The sequence below is a fragment of the Actinia tenebrosa genome, unplaced genomic scaffold, assembly GCF_029948245.1.
Source record: "Actinia tenebrosa isolate PJP-AT-01 unplaced genomic scaffold, QUT_ActTen_1.0 PGA_scaffold3__52_contigs__length_22856419, whole genome shotgun sequence".
NCBI lineage: Eukaryota > Metazoa > Cnidaria > Anthozoa > Actiniaria > Actiniidae > Actinia > Actinia tenebrosa.
The window spans coordinates 17,908,823-17,932,496 of record NW_028292580.1 but is presented as its reverse complement, the minus strand read 5'-3'; the positions used below and the strand labels follow the sequence as shown (position 1 = coordinate 17,932,496).

At 36.4% G+C, this 23,674-nt stretch overlaps 2 protein-coding genes across 6 annotated transcripts in view; both read left to right on the top strand.

Moving 5' to 3' along the window:
* Positions 1-15,688, top strand: part of LOC116307550 (uncharacterized) — a 31,294-nt gene extending 15,606 nt beyond the window's left edge. For 4 of the 5 annotated variants that reach the window (XM_089035017.1, XM_089035018.1, XM_089035019.1 and 1 more), the window contains 13 exons: positions 55-126; positions 199-270; positions 679-753; positions 1,310-1,488; positions 1,934-2,074; positions 2,582-2,880; positions 2,994-4,272; positions 4,715-6,047; positions 6,300-6,349; positions 6,555-6,630; positions 6,733-6,821; positions 9,874-9,969; positions 15,666-15,688. In XM_089035017.1, coding sequence (XP_088891143.1) covers positions 55-126; positions 199-270; positions 679-753; positions 1,310-1,488; positions 1,934-2,074; positions 2,582-2,880; positions 2,994-4,272; positions 4,715-4,893 — 2,296 coding nt within the window. In that variant the 3' untranslated portion in view covers positions 4,894-6,047; positions 6,300-6,349; positions 6,555-6,630; ... (1 more) ...; positions 9,874-9,969; positions 15,666-15,688. The remainder of the gene's footprint in view (positions 1-54; positions 127-198; positions 271-678; positions 754-1,309; positions 1,489-1,933; positions 2,075-2,581; positions 2,881-2,993; positions 4,273-4,714; positions 6,048-6,299; positions 6,350-6,554; positions 6,631-6,732; positions 6,822-9,873; positions 9,970-15,665) is intronic. The other variant, XM_089035015.1, reaches the window with a different exon arrangement.
* On the top strand, positions 12,503-13,462 carry LOC148908787 (uncharacterized). The gene has a single exon (XM_089035971.1). The coding sequence runs from the start codon at positions 12,503-12,505 to the stop codon at positions 13,460-13,462; it is 960 nt and encodes a 319-aa protein (XP_088892097.1).
* Positions 15,689-23,674: the final 7,986 nt, after the last annotated feature.

Genomic DNA, 23,674 nt, shown 5'->3' with positions numbered 1-23,674 from the left:
GCAAAATGTACATGATGTGAATGCTGAATTAATATGTCATTTATGTTATTTTAGGTTTTTGGATGGTAACCAACTACGACAAATCTCAAGTATGACATTTCACGGTGCCGATGACCTCGAATACCTGTAAGACTTTAAAAATGAAGACCTTAAGGAATGTATGTGTATCACTGCTGAGAATGTTGATTATTGTCCTAGGAGTTTGACAAATAACCCATTGAATGTGATAGCACATGATTCTTTCGCAAACCTGATGTATTTAAGAGCAATGTAAGTATGTAGATTGACATTATGTTTTTGCCACCGGCCTAATTAACGTATATATAAAATAATAATAATAATAATAATAATAATAATGATAATAATAATAATGATGATGACGATGTATGATGATGCTTGAAGATGATGATGATGATGACGACGATGATGATGATGATGCATGATGACAATGATGATGCATGTTGATGATGATGATGCATGATGATGAAGATGCTGCTGCTGCTGATGATGATGCATGATGATGATGCATGATGATGATGATGATGACGATGATGATGATGAGATGCATGATGACAATGATGATGCATGTTGATGATGATGATGCATGATGATAATCATAAATAATTACATATCATCGTTCAGGTATTATCATTTCTTACAACAAGTGAAATATTTCAGATACCTCATCAAGACCAACCTACATACCATTGATATTGGATCAACATTTGTGGCTCCAACCTTAACAGTTGTTCAGTATGTTAAGTACTTCAAAATATTTGTTAATTTTATTATTTGATTTCTTTTTTCTTTTTTGAACCCCTAAACAAACTCTGGACTGATGTACACCATGACTGGGATGACAAACAGATTAATCGAATTGGAATTTCAAAGCATTGTTATTTATCGAGGAAAAAACCTATTGGGAATAACAGGGGAAAAAATCAACGAGAGACCCAGTAGTCGAACCAAAGATCCTTCAAAATGATACATATATATTTCCTCTTTCTCTCATTGACTCCGACGAAGGACTAACGTCCGAAACGTCAGTCTACTATTTTTTCGTACCTACGGTGATAAAATTATCTACTACGACACATTTGATTCAATCAAAAAACACCGACGAAGTCCAAACTAGATCCAAAACTAGTCGTCATATATATATATATATTTAGTTAATAATGTCTCATTTTTGGAGAATAAGATGCCTGTTTACAGAAACATCTTATAGACCTTAGTTAAACTAGATTCTAAATAAATTTACAGAATGTTTTGACATGATATGATATGATATATATTTTTTTCTTTCGAGTTCATCACAAGAAATTCTTACTGGGATCGAAATAACCGCTTTAGGAGCAGAACTCCTTCGTAGCTCAGGCTACAGCTGCAAAACAGTTTTGAGCTTCCAGACAATTTGCTTCCCCTGCGACCAGGGATATTATAAAATGAATGCGTTTGATGAGGATAAGTGTCAAATGTGTCCTGCAGGTAAGAGTTACTTCATTTTACACCAAAAATAAATACAATAAATAGCTTAAGAAAATGAAGTTTATAATGACTTAAGGAGTGACCAACAAAATCCACCTAGGCATCGACATATTAGCGACCGTTAGTACGAGGTTTTTTCTAGGTACCGTTTTTAGTCAAACGTTCGACATTTAGCAAGGCACTATAAAGAAGTTGTTGCTGGGGTGGAAGAGCCGCCATATTGAATTTTGTTGATGCTGAGAGTGTTTCTCCGTGTTTACGGGCGTGTTTCTGGGCCTAATCCCTAGCAGTTAGCAGTTAACGGTAAATTTAATGCCAAAGGTCTCGATTGCTAAATATTGACCTTTTACTATTCATAAAAGCAAAACTTTTATCTATTTAATCCTACTAAGATATTTTGGAATAATTCACAAATACCTTACGACTTTTCACTGAATTATTAAAGGTGGTTTTTATCAAGACGCGATTGCACACGTTGGCGAGATTGTGTATGGTCTTGGTTGTAAACAGTGTCCTGCAGGATCCTACGTCAAGCCGGAAAGTGCTCCTGGGAAAACAAAGGAATCGTGTTCTGCATGTCTTGAAGGTAAGGAGAAAGTCTGTCTGTCATGTTTGTTGGCAGAAATTCTCATTTTTTTCATCTTTGTTTTCGTTGTTGAGATGATGACAATATTTTCCAAAAATTGATTAAGGTGGCTCTTTTTTGGTGTAGCAAGGCACCTGAGGCATGAAGACCGTAAAACAATAGCCAAGGCTAATGACTCGAATTTGCAGGAAAACAATATCCTGTAAACAAAAATCATTACCCAGAATACAATAAAGCTTGCTACACCAAGAAAGGCCCCTTTATATGTCGCCATTGAGATCACTATACGAAGTCAAGTTAGAAAAGACACTCCCTTTCTGCTCATTACAAATAGAAGACTTATTACTTGAAGTAACAGCCCTCCCTACCACCCACAGAATGTCAATGGGACGTCAGCGTGGAGCCTTCTTGTCAAAATTAGCCCGATTTTATTTTAGATCATAAGAACGAAAATGTTGCGATCTGGAAAACTATTTGATCCTCATAAAGATGATTTTTAAACCACAGGAACCAACCTAAAAAAATTAGCAGGCTTTAGAGCTTGTCCTTGTCTGGATAATTTCTATCGCTTGGATCGCTTTGGAAAATGTATTGAATGTCCACTTGGCTACCAATGTACGAATGAAACAGTGTGCTTGCTTCCTGGGTTTTACTGGATTTGGAAAAATGAGAGCAGCAAAGAAAAGTACCAAAACTTCACTGAACTGCTAAAAGAAGAAAACATGTATGATTATGATCCAAACTGGAGGAAATTTGATGAAAATCTTCCGATACCATACATGTGTCCTTTTATTGTCTCCTGCAAGGTAAGATAAAAACTTGAATGCTTGAAAATTCCTAACTCATTTTAATTTTTGTATAACCCTAGTAACTATAAAGAAAATCTCTAATCCTGTTGTTTTTTTACGTTTATTTCCAGGGAGGCGTTGACTCTATGTGTTCAGATGGTTATAAAGGTCCTTTATGTGCTATATGCTCTAAAGGCTATTACAGGATGTTCTCTGGATGCAACAAATGCCCAACTTTATATCTTTTGGTTGGCCAGTGCTGTGCTGTAGCAGTCGTGGCTGGTATACTTGTGTTTGCTATAATCAAAGACAAGAAGTCTAATCGTGCTAATAGACGTTCAGTAAGTGACACTGTATTCAGTAGTTTCAAGATTGTGATTGGATTCTACCAAGTGACAAGTGGTACTCTCAACGCCTATTCTTACATCAAGTGGCCTGCAGCACTCACCAAGTTGATGAAGTTTGCTGATTTGGTACAACTGAACATTTTCAAACTCGTTCCATTGGAATGCCTGAAACAGTCTATAAGGTTAACGCCATACGCTGGTCTTGTGGTTTATATCTCTTTAGATGCCATGGTCATTCTGATTGCAATTCTATATTTCTTCATCCAAAAGGCCTTTACAAACATCAATCGTGATAACAAGAGGCTTTCCAAATGTAAAGCAAACTGCTATCGAGCAGTTTTCTTGGTCATTTTCATCACTTATCCTGCGACTTGTGAGAAGGTTTTCCAGGTTCTGCCATCCAGTTGCCATAAAGTGTGTGACAATGAGCAAGGCTGTTCATGGTATCTACAGTCCGACTATTCCTCGAAATGCTTTACAAGTTTCTATAACAAATTTGTCATCTTAGCCTACTTTGCAATCTTGATTCCCTTCGGATTTCCTGTTGCCACGACGTTCTTCTTGTGGAAGTACTGCAGAAACAATGGACCAGAAGAGAGCGACATTGAAGATGAAGGTAGTGACAAAGTACATCTTGCAGTAATGAAGAAGCGCTGCCAAGATGATGCTGCCGGCCATGAAATATCAGCTGGAATGAGGTTTCTTTACGAGAACTACAGTGAAGATTGTTGGTACTGGGAGGTAATCGAGCTTGTTCGTAAGGTTATCTTCACCTCAGTACTGGTTTATTCCGGTCAAGAGGGACGATTATTTCTTGGGGTCACCGCCATTTTGTCTGGTTTCTATGCAGTGTATTTTGCTCACACACAGCCTATTCCACATTTGTTTGACAAATGGCTTCATCTGGGTGCTCTGATGGCTACCATGGCCAACCAGTTCATGGCGATGCTGCTAAAGATTCCTGCAGAAACAGTTTCGACTTTGGTGGATGTGGAGAGTGACGCCATTGGTATTACCGTTATGCTGATGTTTGCCAATCTCTTCGTTGTTATTATTATTGTAGGTAAGTCTACATTTGACATATAAACCATAATAGGCATTGACGTAAGTAGTGTCTCTTAACTTTATAGCCACCTCTTGGTAGCTGGCTATTGAGGCTATGAGCTATTAATGGTATCTTATAGGGTATTGATAATGAAATCTATAAACTTGATATTACTTTGGTATCTTTAATGGTTGCCAAACAAGAAGATCGATGTATATTAACTACCCTACAAGATAATAGATAAGGAGACTTGCCGACCTAGTCGCTAGACAAGACACTATTTAATCGTCTATGTAGAGTATCTTTCATGGTTTAAAAATCTACAAAGCAACGCTCATTTAAAGAAAAAATTCCGTAGTATTTTTTAGGGGTATTTTGAAAATTCTCGACGAGCATCCCATACGTTCCTTTTCGTGGTTCAGGGACGTCTGGTAACGTTTTCATCATCTTTGTGTTCCAGTTCGCTATGTATACGGTGTTTACTTCACAATGCAAGCCATCAGAGAGAACCCACAATGCGATCTGTCATGTGTTCTCTCAGTGCTCCAGGTTGTAAACTTTGGTGAGGGTCATGATTTGTCCACAAAAAGAGGCAAAAAGACAGGACGGGAAGACAAGATTGAGCTCAGTAATATATAAAAAGAACTCGATAAAATGCACGTAAAAGCAAAAGCTTATCATTAGAAATATCCAAACCAAACATTTAATAAGTGCAAAGTAATGCCATGCGAAATCCTTAAACTCCTTGAAAACTCCTTAAATTTAATTCACGTTTTCAAGGGCACTTATGATTTTATCGAAACTCCTTGAAAACTCCTAGAATTTTTGCTTTGATCAATACTTGCATGGTTCTGAAATAGATCTAGTCAGAAAGATCAGAAAATCTGAAAGTCGGCCATGTGCAACCACCGTGTAAAACCTTGGCATATTTCGCTGAACATTCTCCTTGAAAATTAATTTTTGGGTCCTTGTATACTCCTTGCATAATCCTTGAATTCTAAGTGGTTACCTCGCAGCCGGACCCTGGAATCATTTCGAAACTGAAGTATTACTTACTGTTCAAAGCCATTCTTTTTCATCATTAGAAAACCATTAAATAAAAGAAATATAGATAGAATAGTTCGCATAACTGAATTATATAAAAGTCCAATAATCTAATTCTTGGGTATCACACGGGTTTCGGCGATCACACAGGTCTTCTCAAGGTCCTTATTTAGTTAGTTAATCTAAGCGTTTGGCTCATGTTGATAGAAGGAGACCTTTGAGATAATACAAGGGTTTGTTATTTCTACTTGGCTAACAAGGTACTACATCGACGCTAAAGGTACAAAGTACGTTACGTTGTATTGGTATGTTTTAGACTGTAGCTGTTGGCAATGTATTTAGCACTTGTGCTTAGTTTCGTTGGACATATTGTTGTTTTAAGTGTAATACTGAGAGAGGCCTTTTTTGCATTCCTGTGCATGCACACATGAACTAAAGCACAAGAAAGCGATGCTTTACTTATCTGTTTTGTTTTTCTTTTTTCTGTTTAAATATTAATAGTTCCTTCACAGATCCCTGCGCCTTCTCGAAAGGTAGCTGTCCCTTTGTATCGAAGCGAGACGAACGTTGAGTTCGCAATGATATATGTGAGTGATGGTTCAGGGTGTTAAAAAAGGTCTCTGGGACTGAAAGCTCAGGCATTGGCTATTTTTCTGATTAAGGATATGCGGAAAGCTTTGAGGAAAGTCATGACAGCTCCAATGAGAAGGCTTTCCATGAGAAAGGTTGGAATGACTAAAACAACTACGGTTAGTGTCATTCATTGATTGATAGATTCATTCATTCCATTTGTTTTATTCGTTTTTTCATTAATTCACTTTAATAGATTTTTTGTTTTGTTGATCATCCATTCACCATTCATCATTCAATCATCCACCAACCCTGGAGGGGGGGGGGGGGGGGGGGGGAGGGGGAGGGGGGGAGAGGGGGAGGGGGGGGGTTGACAAATGTTACGTGAATGTCATTTTGCGCTTGTGTGACTGATTGTGTTTGTTTTCAAGTTCCAACCTGCCCAAGAGCGATTCTTACTTGGCCAGTGAAAGAAAGTTGGGTAAGTTTGTGACTAGCTAACCGTCAAAGTAAAACAAAAGAAAACAATGGAGTAAGTGTATGCTATGGATATTAACTATATCTATTAACACGGGCCAAGTAAAATCCCTCTATTATATTGAGTGATATCATTTACAGAAATTTTGAACAAAAGGATTTATTCAACACGAAATAACAATGCTCAAAAGGCATTCCTTTTATTTCAGGTTTTAAATTTCGGGAGCGCGCTTCCCAAGATACATTCCTCATTGTTGAATAGTCCAATGAGAAAAAAAGCTACTGGTAAGTAATATTTAAATTCGTTACATTCCTCAATTTACTCAACTGTATCTTGAGAATGATTTATTGTGTTGTCCTCTATGTTGATGATATGACTGAGCAAAGAAACGACGATGGAACACGGAATAAGCCAAGAATCTGGCTGGATTCAACTCCTAGATGCCTGGCACGTTATGTTTACAAAACATCTGCAGGTTTGTCACTTCAATCAAGTTTATTAGGTGTATTTCGGTATATGTTTTATATGCATAACATGAGTTCAAAGGATTTCTGTTGCCACATAAAAATTTAATCTCGAATATTGTCTAATTTCAAATTCAACGTTTTTCAAAGAAAATCAATTCCTATAAAGCACTGTAGATTTAGTTATCATTTTTGGGATTAAAACCGCAAGTTTAGCTTAAATTGTGTTAATTAAAACGCGCAACCTTACAGCGCTAGACAAACACATGCAACCCAGGCAGGATTTTGTCGCCCTTTCATTTTCAAACTTCTTTAATGTTTTCCAAATTTTTGTTAATGCAGTTATTTAGCGCATTTTGAGAGGTGTTATTCCTGTAATTCCCGTTAAGATAGTAAAGCAAAAACATACAAAAATATGGAAAAGTGAAAAAAACAAAACAAAAAAAACAACAACAAAAAACCAGTATACCGCTGACTAGGTGACTGCAGACCAGAAATTTACTTCACTCATTACACCATCGCAGCTGTTATATAATCGAAAAAAAGATAGTTTCAGAAACATAAAGCCCTCACCCGCAGCTTTCCATTAGGGTATTATTTGCTTAGAAAAAGAAATATTTTAATTTCACAAAACTTTTCACAAGTATCAGTTAGGTTTAAATCGTTGCGCGTGTCGTATGGCCCAGCACTATCCATCATGGTACAGTATGAATTCAAACGTGTTATAATGCTAGAAATCTTTGGCGAATAAAGATAGATTATCAGTAGGAATATAAATTTCTTACTGAAACTACGTGTTACAATGCTAGAAATCTTTGGCGAAAAAGTTATTTCCAATTTTATTTCTAAGGGTAATACCGCTGATCGCTCGTCCCAGTCTTCCATTTCCCATTCTCGGTCATTCCCCATTTCCCATTCCTGGTTTTAGTAACGTTACTTTTGGCGCAGCCATAGAGAAACATCCCTTCTCTTCTTCTCGTCTGCTAGACCACGACAATTAAATATTCCAACATTGAACGTTCATGAAAATAGTCATAGTTTTTTTTCCTCTCTCTTTGCCAGGCATGATGTTCACGTTAGTGCTAATTATTTGTCTCTCGTTCTTTAGTTGTGTTTTGTGTTGGGGGTATGAATTATCATATATAGTGTTTATTATTAAAGGTTTTCATTTGCGAACAACAAAACTAAAAGGGCAGATTTTTGTCATGCTGAAATTATGGCTTTAATTATTTTCTATCTGTAATTTCTGTAGACAATCAAAACAGACGTTTGCATACCAATTTTGCAAGAATCCTTCAAATATCAGCTGAGATAAGGTTATTTGAATATATACTAGTACCCCATACAAATCATTGTATTTTCGGCTTACTTTCAAAACGTTTTGAACTAAGCCGAAAATACAATGATTTGTATGAGGTAATTATATATTCAAATGGTCATATCCCAGCCTGATATTTCTCGTCAAAATTGGTGTGTAAACGTCTTTATTGACTGTCTATCGAAATTGTTAACCAAAAATATAATCAAGCGAAAATTAATTTTAGTGACGTCACCACTTGAGTACTGTATTTCGAGGAAATTAAACCTGCTGATCGCAGTCTGCAGTTCTGGCAGCGTAGTCTTGACTTATTGAATAAGTTTTGGCAATAACAATGTTCGAGATATACTCCAGCATCGTAAAGTTTTGCGTGCTCATATTTTACTTGAAGGAAGGTAAGATGTTAACTTGAATATGCTACTATATTGCAAATATAAAACACCAAGCGACTGGCTGCTGTGAAAAAAGGGCAAGAACTGAAAATCATTTTTCTTTTCTTTTTGATCGTTTGATTATGATTTGAACTAGGACTATTCTCTGCGCACGCTTTGCTAATTAAAACCAAAGTTTTCTTTTCTATTTTTGAAGATCGTCGAGTTTCTCGAACAAATGGCAATACTAGTACTCTCTCGATAAAAAAAAAGAGAAAAAAAGAAGAAAATGATGATTACTATAAACCGTGGTGTGACAGTTTTAAAAAAATCATTTGATCTTGAAAAGCGATATATTTTATTTCATTTTTACTTTCGAATTCGTTGAGAACAGAGTGAAATTGCTTAGAAAAAGGAAAGACTAGATTGACATTGACTGAACATCTAGGAATCATTTCTAAGATTCTCAATATTATTACCATTTTTGGAACAATGACGACATAACATTCCATATATAGATACCTCTTTTATAGTAATCAAGTGAGGATTTTAAATCTAGTAACTATCTGCCTACAGCAACTGAAAGACCACTTTAAGGGGACCAATAAATGTAGGAATGAAATTGGGAATACATATTAAAAGTCTTATAGCTCTTAAGGGATTTTTTATATCGTTTTCAAAAGTTTAAATCTTATTTCACCAAACATATTCTTCCATAGATTTTAAATCTTTATGCTGCAGTATATTTGCATATTACGTGAGAGTTCAAGTGACAGGTGTGGGGGAAAGAGACTGAGGACCGCAATGTTGTGAGCTCGAGTAATGTTTGTTTTGCAAAAAAAAAAAGAGAAAATAAAACAAGCGACGAGGGTTGACTAAACCCAGTACCAAATATTTTAAAATAACAGTCTATGGAATTAGTATTGGTTCTTTTGACGAAAAAGCCCCCTGATAGAACTGTCTTTTTAAAAAGGCATTGAATTTTGTTGTTTTGTTTTCCAATTTTATTTATTGTTCTCTATCTAGGAGGGAGGAGTGTAGTATATTAGCAATGACACCATGTGAGAGTAAGGGCGGATCCGGGGGGGGGGGGGGGGGGGGGGGGGTGGCAAAGGGGGGCTGAAGCTGAAGAATTAGATGCTATTTTTATTGTTTTCCGTTGTGTTGACGGAAGAAACTCAATTAGCCCCCCCCCCCCTGTGGGGGAGAGTAAGAGGACCGCCTTGTTGTGAGCTCGAGTAGTTTTTTTGGGGAGGGAAATAAAGAACATGAAATATGCTAAAAAGATGGCGGCATTATGAAAGCTGTATATTTGAAAATGCACATTTTAATAATTAACTAGAGCGTTTCAAATATTTATTAATGCATTCATAGGTGCACATTCATTATCCTGTTCTTTTGATGATGGATTGTGTGGATGGAAACTTCCAGAAGGTTACTTGAAATCATGGATAGTTTACAAGGATGACAGTAAGTAGTTTATTCTGTTTTCAATTCCATATATTAATAATCCTACTCAACTGTGGATGATCAAATTCAGTTAGAATATTGGTATTCAATTTGGTCCACTTTTACTCAAATACAATACCATTACATTTGATATATTAAATTTGATAATTATTTCAAATATGAAAATATATGCACATGTAAATCCAATTATTGTTAGGGGTCTCTCCTCTCCTCTCCTCTCCTCTCCTCTCCTCTCCTCTCCTCTACTCTCCTCTCTCTCTTCTCTTCTCTTCTCTTCTCTTCTCTTCTCTTCTCTTCTCTTCTCTTCTCTCTTCTCATCTCTTGTCTTGTCTTGTCTTGTCTTGTCTTGTCTTGTCTTGTCTTGTCTTGTCTTGTCTTGTCTTGTCTTGTCTTGTCTTGTCTTGTCTTGTCTTGTCTTGTCTTGTCTTCTCTTGCCTTCTCTTCTCTTGCCTTCTCTTGTCTTGTCTTGTCTTGTCTTGTCTTGTCTTGTCTTGTCTTGTCTTGTCTTGTCTTGTCTTGTCTTGTCTTGTCTTGTCTTGTCTTGTCTTGTCTTGTCTTGTCTTGTCTTGTCTTGTCTTGTCTTGTCTTGTCTTCTCTTCTCTTCTCTTGCCTTCTCTTCTCTTGTCTTGTCTTGTCTTGTCTTGTCTTGTCTTGTCTTGTCTTGTCTTGTCTTGTCTTGTCTTGTCTTGTCTTGTCTTGTCTTGTCTTGTCTTGTCTTGTCTTGTCTTGTCTTGTCTTGTCTTGTCTTGTCTTGTCTTGTCTTGTCTTGTCTTGTCTTGTCTTGTCTTGTCTTGTCTTGTCTTGTCTTGTCTTGTCTTGTCTTGTCTTGTCTTGTCTGTCTTGTCTTGTCTTGTCTTGTCTTGTCTTGTCTTGTCTTGTCTTGTCTTGTCTTGTCTTGTCTTGTCTTGTCTTGTCTTGTCTTGTCTTGTCTTGTCTTGTCTTGTCTTGTCTTGTCTTGTCTTGTCTTGTCTTGTCTTGTCTTGTCTTGTCTTGTCTTGTCTTGTCTTCTCTTGTTCTTAACCGCTCCGTAATCTTCAACATTTTATAAAGCTTTTATCGAATCTTTGTCTCCAAATGGCAAATCTTATTGAGTATTTAAGTTATGATGAAAAGGATAACGATTTCACCTGGCGTGGTACGCAACAAAAACTTAAATCTTTGGTGGATTTTACGTTCGATGTCCAAGAAGACAGTAATGGCGTCTTTAAAGAAGACAAAGCTCACAACGCAATAACGTATAAAGTGAGTACCGATGACAAGGAATGCTCCGTAAGATTCTACACATCATCACTTAGGCTGAAAATCTTTGGGCCAAATCAAGAATGCCTTAGGAATAAGTTTCATGAACTTCTTCCAAGCAAGAATGATGGTCCTGCAAAAAAAGGAGTTGAGCCTTCGCAACCGACTGATTCTGAAATTGCCTCATTATTATTCGGTTTACTGACTGACTTGCGTAAAGAAATAAGTTTATTGAAAGACACTTTCCAAAACGGAGAGAACTTTGATATCCAACAAATGAAGAAGGAAAACGATGATTCTCGTAAAACTATCTCTAATCTTCAGGAGGAAATTAAAATTCGAAACCAGCAATTATGCAAATTACAAATTACACGAAAAAGCCAGCTTACTAACAGCGTTGAGGCTAGTTACGAAAGAAAACGATCAATGTAAGAACAATGATCAATGCAAGAACAATGATCATACGGAAACTAAACAAGCTACTGTAGTTGATCTTACGACCCCGGAGAATAGTATGAGCGACACAATGAATGAATCTCATTGTAACTGGAAAAAGGTACAAAGGAAACAAAAAAAGGCCAAGCAACAAAAGATAACACCAAAGAACAAAGCTGAGAACAAACTACTTACTAATAACCAGGACCATTCGCTTCAAGACAGAAACAAAACTAGTACAGTTATAATTGGAGATTCTATAATATCGAAGCTCGAAGGTTGGAAAATGTCAAGCAAGACAAACAGAGTTAATATAAAACCCTTCCCAGGGGCCACAGTGGAGGATATGGAGGACTATATAAAGCCAATAATCAGAAGGAAACCTAATAATCTTATTGTACATATTGGTACAAATAATCTTAAGTCTGATGAATCTAAGGTAATTGCAGAGAGGATAGTTGGAATCTGCGAATCTGTGGAAAAACAGCTGCCGTCTTGTGAAATAGCGATATCTGAATTAATCATTCGCCAAGACTAGAGTCTCCTTGAAACAGCAAGAAAGGATGTGAACAAATCGCTTAGAGCCTTCTGCAACGAACGGGAATGGGACTACATTTCTCATAATGTAACAGAGAAAGGACTTAACACCAAAGGACTGCATTTAAATCGTGCAGGAATAGGAGTCCTTGCGCAAGATTTCAATAAATATCTTAAATCTAAAGCGTGATTAAAAGGTAAGGAACCACTAGACGAAACAGATTCCTCTATTCATTCCTCTAGTATTGTCTCAAATACTAATATTGATAAGTCTGACGGTGATAATAGACCTCATTCTATTCCTAATGTTAGAGGTTTTAAAATGGCCTCTTTAAATATAACTAGTATCGTAGCTCATATAGATGAACTGAGATCATGGGTCATTCAGCAAAATTTTGATCTTCTTTGCATAAATGAGTCAAGGCTCGATCCATCAATCCCAAGTTCAATGGTGAGCATCGAAGGCTATGACATCCATAGGTCTGATAGAAACCGCAATGGAGGGGGAGTTTGTTTATACTTGAAAAAGGGCGTAAATGGGAAAAACCGTAGTGACATAACTGATGATAAAGTAGAGTCCTTGTGTTTTGAAATCGTGAAGCCAAATAGCAAGTCTTTTGCCGTTTTAGCCTGTTATAGGCCTCCTAACTATGATACACGCTCATTTTTCAATATATTTGAAAATGTGTTAACAAAAATAGATTCTGAGTTTAAGGAAGTTTATATCCTAGGGGATTTAAACTGTGATTTATTATCTACTAATATTAATCAGCAAACCCGCTATTTGAATACGACTGCTGAATTATTTCAACTTACGCAGTTAATCACTGAACCGACTAGAGTCACTGAAAAAAGTAAAACCCTCATTGATGTGATCTTAACGAATAGCCCAGATAGGGTAGTCCGAAGTGGAGTGGTTCACATTGGTATCAGTGACCATAGTCTGGTTTATACAATACGGAAAATAGCAATTCCGACAAACAACAATCACTGTAAGATCTCATTTAGATCGGCTAAAAACTTTGACTCCGACAAATTTCTTATGGATTTAGCAACACTCCCTTGGGATTGTTTGGATAATAAGGAAAGCCCGGATGACATGTGGGACAGATGGAAAGAGTTATTTCTCTCTGTTCTTGACTCGCACGCTCCGATCAAAACAAAACGAATAAGAAACAAGAAGTCTCCCTGGATGACAACTGATTTGAGGAAAGCTATGTACGATAGAGATAAAATGAAACAAAAAACCTACTCAAACAAATTCGAGGGACGACTGGAGTGATTATAAGTCTATTAGAAATCGCGTCAACAACGAGATAAAAAGAGCCAAGAAGTCATAGTATGAAAATCATTTTGCACAAAATTCAAAAAACTCAAAGGAGGTCTGGAAAGCTATTAATGAAGTCCTCTCACGAAGGACTAAATCTGGCTCTTATGTAAAATCTATCAAAACAGGTGATACATCGATGAGTGACTCGAAGGAAATAGCTGAGGTATTCAATTGTCATTTTTCTGACATTGGGGCTAAATTAGCTTGTTTAATTCCCGATGGACCGACTGCTTATAATGATTATTTAATTAGAATTGGCTCAACATTCACCTTACGACACACATCAGTTGATGAACTTACGAAAATCATTAATTCTATTGACAGTAAAAAAGCAACAGGTCTGACGGTATACCATCTCATTTCATCAAGATTGCTTCACCAGTAATAAGTCAATCACTAGTGAAGCTATTCAATCAATCAGTTGATAAAGGGATTTTCCCTAACGGCTTGAAACTTGCGAAAGTTACGCCAATTCATAAAGCTAATGACAAAGATGATTTGAATAATTACCGTCCCATTTCGGTCTTACCTACTATTGCTAAGATTTTCGAGAGAATAGTTTTTAACCAGTTATATGAGTATCTAAACTCAAATAATTTACTTTCTCAAAAGCAGTCGGGATTTAGACCGCTTTATTCGACTACTACTGCACTCCTAGAAGCCACAACTGAGTGGCTTACCAATATGGATGAAGGTAAATTGAACTGTGTCACTTTCCTAGATTTTAAAAAAGCTTTTGACACAGTAAATCACTCTATACTTCTCCAAAAATTATACTATTATGGGATTGCAGAAGAGTCGATAAAGTGGTTCAAATCTTACCTCACAGATCGTAGTCAGAGATGCTACATAAACCATACCTTATCTAGCTCTAGAACACTCGATTGTGGCATCCCTCAGGCTCAATCCTTGGGCCATTATTATTTATTATTTACATAAACGATCTGCCAAATAGTGTCAAATTTTCAAATGCTAGAATGTATGCTGATGACACAAGTCTCACCACTTGTGGCACATCACAAAAGACTCTATTTGACGAGGTGAACGCTGATATTTCCAATATTCATAACTGGTTGACAGCTAACAAACTTAGCTTAAATTCAGCTAAAACAGAGCACATGTTTATTGCTTCTGACGATAAATTAAAGAAAATTACCTCCGAACCACACATATATTTAAATAGCAAACCAATTACTAGAGTCTCTACAGCAAAAACTCTGGGTGTTGTGATTGACGAACGGGTGTCTTGGGCTGCTCATATTGATTACATTTGTGAAAAAATATCTTCTGGATTGAGTGGCATAAGACGAGTCCGCGATTACATCCCCTTGGAGACAGCTATTACCATATATGAGGCTCTCGTTTTACCTTGGTTTGATTATTGTGACGTGGTATGGGATAATTTACCAGTAACGTCTGCTGAAAGATTGCAAAAAATGCAAAATAGAGCTGCAAGAATAATAACAAAAAGCAGCTACGATGTCAGATCTAGTGATATTTTAACTTCTTTAGGCTGGAAAAGCTTACAAAGAAGAAGAAAGGAGCATAAAGCAATAATGATGTTTAAGACTTTAAACGCACTTGCACCAAAATCTGTAAGGGAACTCTTTTATTTTCAAGAAAATACCTACGATCTTCGTGGTAGAGAGAAGTGCTTAAAGTTACCGAAACCCAGCACTGAGTTTTTAAAAAGAGCTCTCTTATGACGGTGCAAAAGTGTGGAACTCGTTACCCCAAAGTGTCAGACTGTCCAATAATTTAAAATCTTTTAAGAGGAATCTTTCGTCTGTTGGTCCTTAACACTTTAATTACTATAATATTTTTGGGGGGTAGATGATAATTTTTTTCATAATCTGTCTATATATTCTTAACGTTATTATCAATTTTTGATATATATTGCCTATCAACTCGGTTTTCATGAAAACCAATTTGTACATTGATGAAATTTCCCGAGATTAAATAAAAGACATCTCTCTCTCTCTCTTCTCTTCTCTTCTCTTCTCTTCTCTTCTCTATACATACATAGATAGTATCAAGCTCCTTAAAATTTGTCCAAATGTTTTTCCCATTGTAAGAATATTGATAATTAAAAGCACAATCAAAAACGATAACTTGGCTAACATGGATAACATTTCCCCCCGAATTCTCATTTCAGGCAATCCTTACATTGCTATTCCGTACACTGGATTCTTATCATTCCCGCTTAAGGTAGAGATGATTTACCCAAACTTTACAGGCTCAGAATTTTTATCCTTTTCGGTTTGTATATCTGGTTTGGGTACTGAGCTAAAAATGATGGTTGGGAAGAAAAGAGTTTTGAGGCTTCATAGCATACAAGAAAACAAGAACTATGTTATGTGTGAATGGCACCAGAGAATGATTGCTATAAATTCAAGCAACGAATCGGTACGTACTACGCATGGACAGCAGAAGGAAGATAACAAAAACAACAACAAGACACAACGATAACAACAAGACCAAAACAAACCAACAGACAAACAGATAGACAGACAGACTGACTGACTGACAGACTGACAGACTGACAGACAGACAGACAGACTGACAGACTGACAGACTGACAGACTGACAGACTGACAGACTGACAGACTGACAGACTGACAGACAGACAGACAGACAGACAGACATTATATTAAGACAGACAAATTAACTAACAAGCAAAAAAATGTGATGAAAAATATGTACAGCCGACGAACAATATATCAAACGAATTTTTCCCATTAATTATTTATGCGTATATTTTTATTTCTCAACTTAAAGTCATCTAACACGAAAACATTTTGGGATTCCATTCACTCCTTCACATAATGTTTTGAATAACGCCTTCCATTTCTTTATCTAAATAATCGGGTGAACACATAAACATGACACAAACCAATATACCCTAAGGCTGCGTTGATAATGTATGTTAGAGGGGGGCAGCTGAAATTGAGGGGAGATCGGGAAAATTTTGGTAGGAAAAAGGGGGGATGCACAATTATTGGAAGAAGCTACAAGCCTTGCTTTGGGGGGATCGTATTTTTTTTTGCGTGACTTTAAGGGGGGTGTTAAGAATTATTCTGGACATTTCAAATTTTCACCTGCTCCCCCCCCCCCCCCCCCTCCCTCTGCCATACATTATGAACGCAGCCTAATTAGATTGGTAGGTTAGCCATGCTTTGAATGGAATCAATCCAGACGTTGTTTCACTGGCTGGATGAAAATTGACATTCGATGCTCCACCTAAGGTTCGTTGGGAAAAAAACTTTTATGAGCAACAAACCAGTCCTTTAAATAAACTGTTATTTGTTTGAAACATTTCTTTAGATATCCATAGAAAGTTTAACAATGGATGCTGGCAGGCCAGGAATAGTTGCTTTAGATAATCTTATATTTTCTGAGCAATATGGTAAGTTTTTGTCATAAACTCATTAGGGGAGTTGAAACGTGTAAGAGTCATAAATTTCTTTAGTTGGATGCTTCGGAATATGCAGCGTTTTTTCTTGGCTTTTCTTTTTTCTCTTTCCTTGCAGTAAATCACGTCCTCTTGCTTTAGAAATTATCAAAACTAATTTAAAGACAGTGTCATTCTCTAGAGTATCATTTCTTTGTTTAACGGTTACACTTGACACTTGAATATGGATACAACTCAAACAGATTCTTATTATCAATGACACGTGTTCTAAAATGGACAAACATTACGCCTAAGGTAAAGAGGTCTATAAGTCGTAGAAACGTAGGCATATCTGAAGCATAGCATCATCACTCACAAATAACACTTTTCATCAGCAGGGACCAAAACTCATTAACACTGAACATCACGTCTGCCATCTTGCTTAGAAAGGCAGGAGCGAAATATTTCCATGGTATTATTTTTTTGGGTCGCGCATGGTCATATTCCTTTTATGCCTGTGTTTATGTCAATTATAAAAACAAGGTAATATTTCTAAAAAAATCTTGTGTCCAGTTTAATAGGGATACCGAGTCGAGAGCTAGCACCTCCTAAACATTGATATTTATTATTTCAGTTATTTCCCTTAATTCCCTTTTGTTTCAGAGATCAAATGTCCTCCATTACAGGCTCCTGTCGATGGCTTTATGAATTGTACATTGGGTAATCAAGTAAATAGCACATGTCAATTCAAATGTAAAGACGTTCGTCACGTAATTGGATCATCCAGTCGAAGATGTCTTCCAACAGGAATGTGGTCTGGGCTTAACGTGCTCTGTTATGGCAAGTGCATTTTTATCGGCGATGAGGTTGCTTTAGTTTAAAAGAGTACCTTATTATTTTTTCTTCTTATTTTTTAAACCATTGTCACAAAGGACCAAGAATGCGCTTAAGGAATTCCAAGATAAATAAATCACCACAAGAAGGAGAAGTTCAGATGCTGGTCAATGGTTATTGGGCATCGGTCTGTAGAGGCTCATCAGAAGACAATCATATTTCCAGTGTGCTTTGTCGATCACTTGCTATGGGAAGCAAGGGGATTTCTATCGAGAAATTCCCAAATAAGAAGCTGAACACTGCTTGGGTGGTCATCAACAGATGCAGTGGTAGTGAGCAGAACATTCTTGATTGTGAGAGATCAGACATAGGAAAACATACCTGTGCAAGCAGTCAAGTGCTCAACTTAATTTGTGGGAATGCGTCATGTAAGTGAAACCCTGTGGATCTGTTAATGAAATTATTATTACGACATTGTTTGCATACAAGAGCGTACAATCTCACCAACGTGTGCGATTGCTTCTTGATAAAAACCACCGTAAAAACGTATTTTTATCGTTATCTTTATTATGTTTAATTTCGTTATCTTTATAATTATCAGTTATCCTCATCATCATCATCATCATCATCATCAACATTGTCATCATTATCATCATCATCATCATTAATCGATCCCTTTTTAATTATCATTATCATCATTATAATCATCGTCATCGTCATTATCATCATAATCATCATCATCATCATAAACATCATCATCACCATCACTATTTATTATTATTATTATCATCGTCATCATCATTACTGTCATCATCATTACTATTACTATCATCATCATTATTAATATAATTATTAATACCATTATTATAAGCAAGTCAATTGTATAGGTTTTCTTAAGCTCTCAGCCATTTCTCTATTTCAAGATATCGACAATTGTTCATACGTCTAGGTCCTGCCAACTGCAGCTGCACTTCCAAGGACTTCTCCCATAAAGTAGAATGTGGACCTCCAGCAACTGTTCGCCTGCTGCAAGACCTTCCCTATTATACTACAGAATTGTAAGTTAATCTTCCAAAATACGTGAGTAGTGTATTACGCAAGATAGCTTACCAATTGATTAAGACAACAGCTCTCAGGACTCAAACTATCGACAAAAAAATAACATCATGTTAGCCATTTATATAAATATCGTAATTACCTCCTTTCATACCAAATCACTTCGCCGTATTTTCCAGGTAGTACATCAGTGTAGAGGATTACTTGTTGGTTCGTTTTGGAATCACTGTGCAAAAAAGTGAAGTCACTGTTCAAAAAAAATCTATATTATTTTTAAATAAATAAATAAAATGAAAAAATCCAAACTGCACTCGAACCCATTCTATCAGTTCCTATACAAACAATCTGGCTGTAGCCTGTATATCAGTTGTTGTTGTTGTTGTTGTTTTATTTTATCTATTTCGGAGGGGACAAACAAAATGGCTTCGCAGCCTCCTTAATTCGCAACAAAATGCAGCGTCCTTAATTAGCGAAATGCACCATCCCTTTCTTCGTAAAATCCTGACAACGGCACTTGATTGTACGACCATCTTACTTCCGAAAGTTTCATATTGATCTCTCATATTGCCATTCCCTTGAATATTCTTCATGCTTTGTCATTATAGGATTTTACGAAACATTGATTTGAGCAGCATTAACAGTTATTCCTTTGACAATTATCCCTTATTGACCTCCTTGTAAGTACGACCAAAAACGCTTTATATTATTATTCAACTATAGATAGTTTCTTTTTTTTTTTGCATAAAATAAGTGACAGGGTGGATTCATGAAGGGGCTGGAAGGGGGAGGGGGTTGTGTAAAAATTCGGGGCAAGACAAATCTCACCCTTGACTATTCATAACAAAACTGGAGGAAGTCTGAGGGAATGTTCCCCAGGAAAATATCTAATTATGGTTTACACAAATGCTATTTTCTGCATTCTGGACGTTTTTTGGACCAAAAAGGTTTAATATATGTGTATAACAAACCCGGATCTCAAAGTAAAAGGGGCTGGAGGGACGCTTCATCCACTGATAAGTCTTACGTCAAGTAGTCTTGTAGATAAGGGTTTTGGTTAGTCAGTAACTAAATAGACTTATATATGATCTTCAGATCACTTACTAATACAAATATAAAGAAAATCGAGGCATTTGTGTTAAAGGAGCAAATAACACTTAAGGATATGTAAGTATTGGATTCATTTGGAGTTGATGTTCGAGAGCGTAAATTTCTTTTCCGACCGAGCAAGGCTCGTCAGTTTTAGCCCAAGGCTCTGCGAGGGCTTAAAGTTGTTTTAATGGTAGTTTTTGGGTATTAACTTTACTGAAATAAGTAAATATCAAAAACAAAATAGAGCTACATGAAAGGAAAAATAAGTTGTAACATCATAAATACGTTACAACGTCCATAGATACTTGAATTAATGTTTGTTTTTACTTGTCTAGAATCATTCAGAAAAACAAAGTAAGTAATCTTGCTGATATTCGTCTGGACGAATTGAAGCTCATTAAACTAGGGGATTTAAAGTAAGTATCTGCGCAGATAAGGTTGATATATCACAGGGCGTAATGTTTCGTCATTAATTAAGACCACGCGCCCAAGATGAAAAAGTATATTGAGATCATTTGGGAACCACTACGAATATATGTATTTGCCAATCTCGTAGTTTTGGATAAAATTCACTTTCGGAAAATAGTAACGAAGAAAGTAACCACCTACTATCTATTCATGACAGCATCTTCTTGAACAACATTCCTTCAGCTCTGAATCGTCAAGAAAAGACCTACTGGTCTTACATAACTAGACACATTGACAACAGGTAAGTAAGTCATAAAAGTATTGTGGATAATAGTGTCTTGGATGTTTCGTTCTTTCGTTCTTTCGTTCTTTCGTTTGTTCGTTTGCTGGTTTGTTGACTTGTTCATTTGTTGGTTGGTTGGTTTGTTGGTTTGTAGGTTTGTAGGTTTGTTGGTTTGTTGGTTTGTTGGTTTGTTGGTTTGTTGGTTTGTTGGTTTGTTGGTTTGTTGGTTTGTGGGTTTGTGGGTTTGTGGGATTGTGGGTTTGTGGGTTTGTGGGTTTGTGGGTTTGTGGGTTTGTGGGTTTGTGGGTTTGTGGGTTTGTGGGTTTGTGGGTTTGTGGGTTTGTGGGTTTGTGGGATTGTGGGATTGTGGGATTGTGGGATTGTGGGATTGTGGGATTGTGGGATTGTGGGATTGTGGGTTTGCGGGTTTGTGGGTTTGTGGGTTTGTGGGTTTGTGGGTTTGTTCGTTCGTTCGTTCGTTCGTTCGTTCGCTCGTTCGTTTGTTCGTTTGTTCGTTTGTTCGTTTGTTCGTTCGTTCGTTTGTTCGTTCGTTCGTTCGTTCGTTCGTTCGTTCGTTCGTTTGTTCGTTTGTTCGTTTGTTCGTTTGTTCGTTTGTTCGTTTGTTGGTTTGTTCGTTTGTTCGTTTGTTCGTTTGTTCGTTTGTTCGTTTGTTCGTTTGTTCGTTTGTTCGTTTGTTCGTTTGTTCGTTTGTTCGTTTGTTCGTTTGTTCGTTTGTTCGTTTGTTCGTTTGTTCGTTTGTTCGTTTGTTCGTTTGTTCGTTTGTTCGTTTGTTCGTTCGTTCGTTGTTGTTGTTCAGTTTGTTTGCTGTTTTTTGTTGTCGTTTTTGTTGTTTTTGTTTTTGTTTTTGTTTTAATTTTTCGAGTTATGAAATTGAGGGCTCAAAAAACTGAGATTAACATAGGTTTATTTTTTGTTGAAGTACATTGGATCTTCAAGGGAATGAAATTAAGAATATAACAAAAGATGGCACAAGAGGAAAAGAGTTTGTATCATCCCTGTATGTATAAGTACGAATTCATATTTAGCCTATAGTTTCAACCAATAAGCTTATAGCCATTTCCCATTTACCAAATATCTAAACAAATTCTGATGTTTCATTGCATTAGATGTGTTTGCCTTCAATCCACCTAAATGAATTTGAATGTGACGCTGAGAATGAGTTATTTGACGATTTTGTTTTCGTTTCCAGATATCTACAAAATAATAAAATTTTGTTCATCGAGGAAGAAAGTTTCGAACACTTGTTTTCACTGAGGAGAATGTAAGTTAACTGTACGTGGATAATAGCCCACTTCCGAGATATGCTTCGCTTGTCACACACAAAGATTTCAGTACGAGGCTACGTGCTAAATTAAATTAATTCTTTTCTCGTTTCACAAATCTCTGATCATTTCGCACGAAGACTCGCACTGAAACCTTTGTGTGTGACAAGCGAAGCATATCTCGGAAGTGGGCTATTAATTTATGTGCCCGATTCTAGAAGCATCCAAAGGGGACTCTCTAATATTCAGTTAACTTCACTGGAATTCTATTTTTTCGATAAAATTTTCTTTTTTATTTGCAAAGATTAGTTTTATTTCTTAAAGCCAATGGCGGTCATCATTGCATTCGGTCTAAGAATACCAAACCAGCTTTGTGAAAAAAATCAGGCTAGCATTCATTCCATTAAGAGGTCGTAGTTTGTAAATTAAAACCTACAAATATCAAAATGTAACTATTTTATAAGAAACTTAGTAACTTTCCTATATTTTATTAGCTTCTTTTTTCTTTCTTTCTTTTTTTCTATATAGAAATTTAGCTGGCAACATGATCTTACGTATTACGGAAATGATGTTTTCAAACAATGTGGAAAAGTTGTAAGATGATAAAGTTACATTCACGTTGCTAAACGCTTACGCTGGAACACAAACAAACGACGGAACAAAATCAATCAATCAACCAAACAACGAGTCGGTGACCAACTATTGTAAACAAAGAACAAATAACATAACAAACGAACGAACAAACAGAATAGACCTCTACTAATAGGCATGTGTATGTTACGTCATAGCCGCCATCTTGGTTGAGGATAACAAAGCATTCGCAAAATTCCAAATTGAAATTGAAATTGAATTTGGAAATGGTTGCAGGCTTTCAAATATATCTTTAACCATACTCACTAGTTTAATTTTATTTGTTGTTTATCCACAGTCTAATGGGAAAATCTAACAACGCTTTACAAAACATGTAAGTTAGACTTGCGATTTAGTGTTTAATGTACGACATATCTTAGAATACGTTTATGCTTACTCGTATTGCTCTCTTCTCACGGCGCGACCTCTAGAACATCTCAACATCTTAATTTCACTAATAAAGTGTAAAACAAAATATGATATGGTATTTTTAAATACCATAAATAAAATAAAATAAAATGATTTACTAGTAAAAATCATTTTTCCTTTGCTTTTCTTCGCCAACAGTGATCTAAGAAACAATAACATTCATTTTGTCGATGAAAATACATTTCAGTCAATGGAAGGACTCGATTATTTGTAAGTTTTAATCTTGTAATGGACTGTGCTTTTAACTATCAAAATCAGCGCCTTTTCCCCGAAAATCGAGGACTGGATTTCTTTGCTGAAGAGCAAGGTTGATCAAAACGTGGATGCTAAAAGAAAGATATCTTGGAAGGTTAAGCAACTGATACCTTGGAGAACTAAGTAACATTTTTAGCCTTTATTTCTCTAATACTGCGCCATCTTTAAAGGGAGCCGTGCCTTTGCATCGAAGCGAAACGTAGGTTGGGTTTGCAAGTCTCTATCATTGCAAGCTCACTGACCGTTCGTCCGCTTTGACGCAAAGACACCGCTACCTTTCTAGATGGCGTCGGGAACAGTGAAGGAGACTATTGATACATGCACACAATGTGTGTCTACTTTTCGATTTTCGTAGCCTTTGCATTTCTACATTTAATCTAACATATTCTTTGCTTCTTTCAGGGATATGCGTTACAACAGTCTTACAAACGTGTCCTGGAAAATTGCTGTTAAAGCAAAACTAACTTCTCTGTATGTTTCCGTAACTGATCACAAATTTATCATGA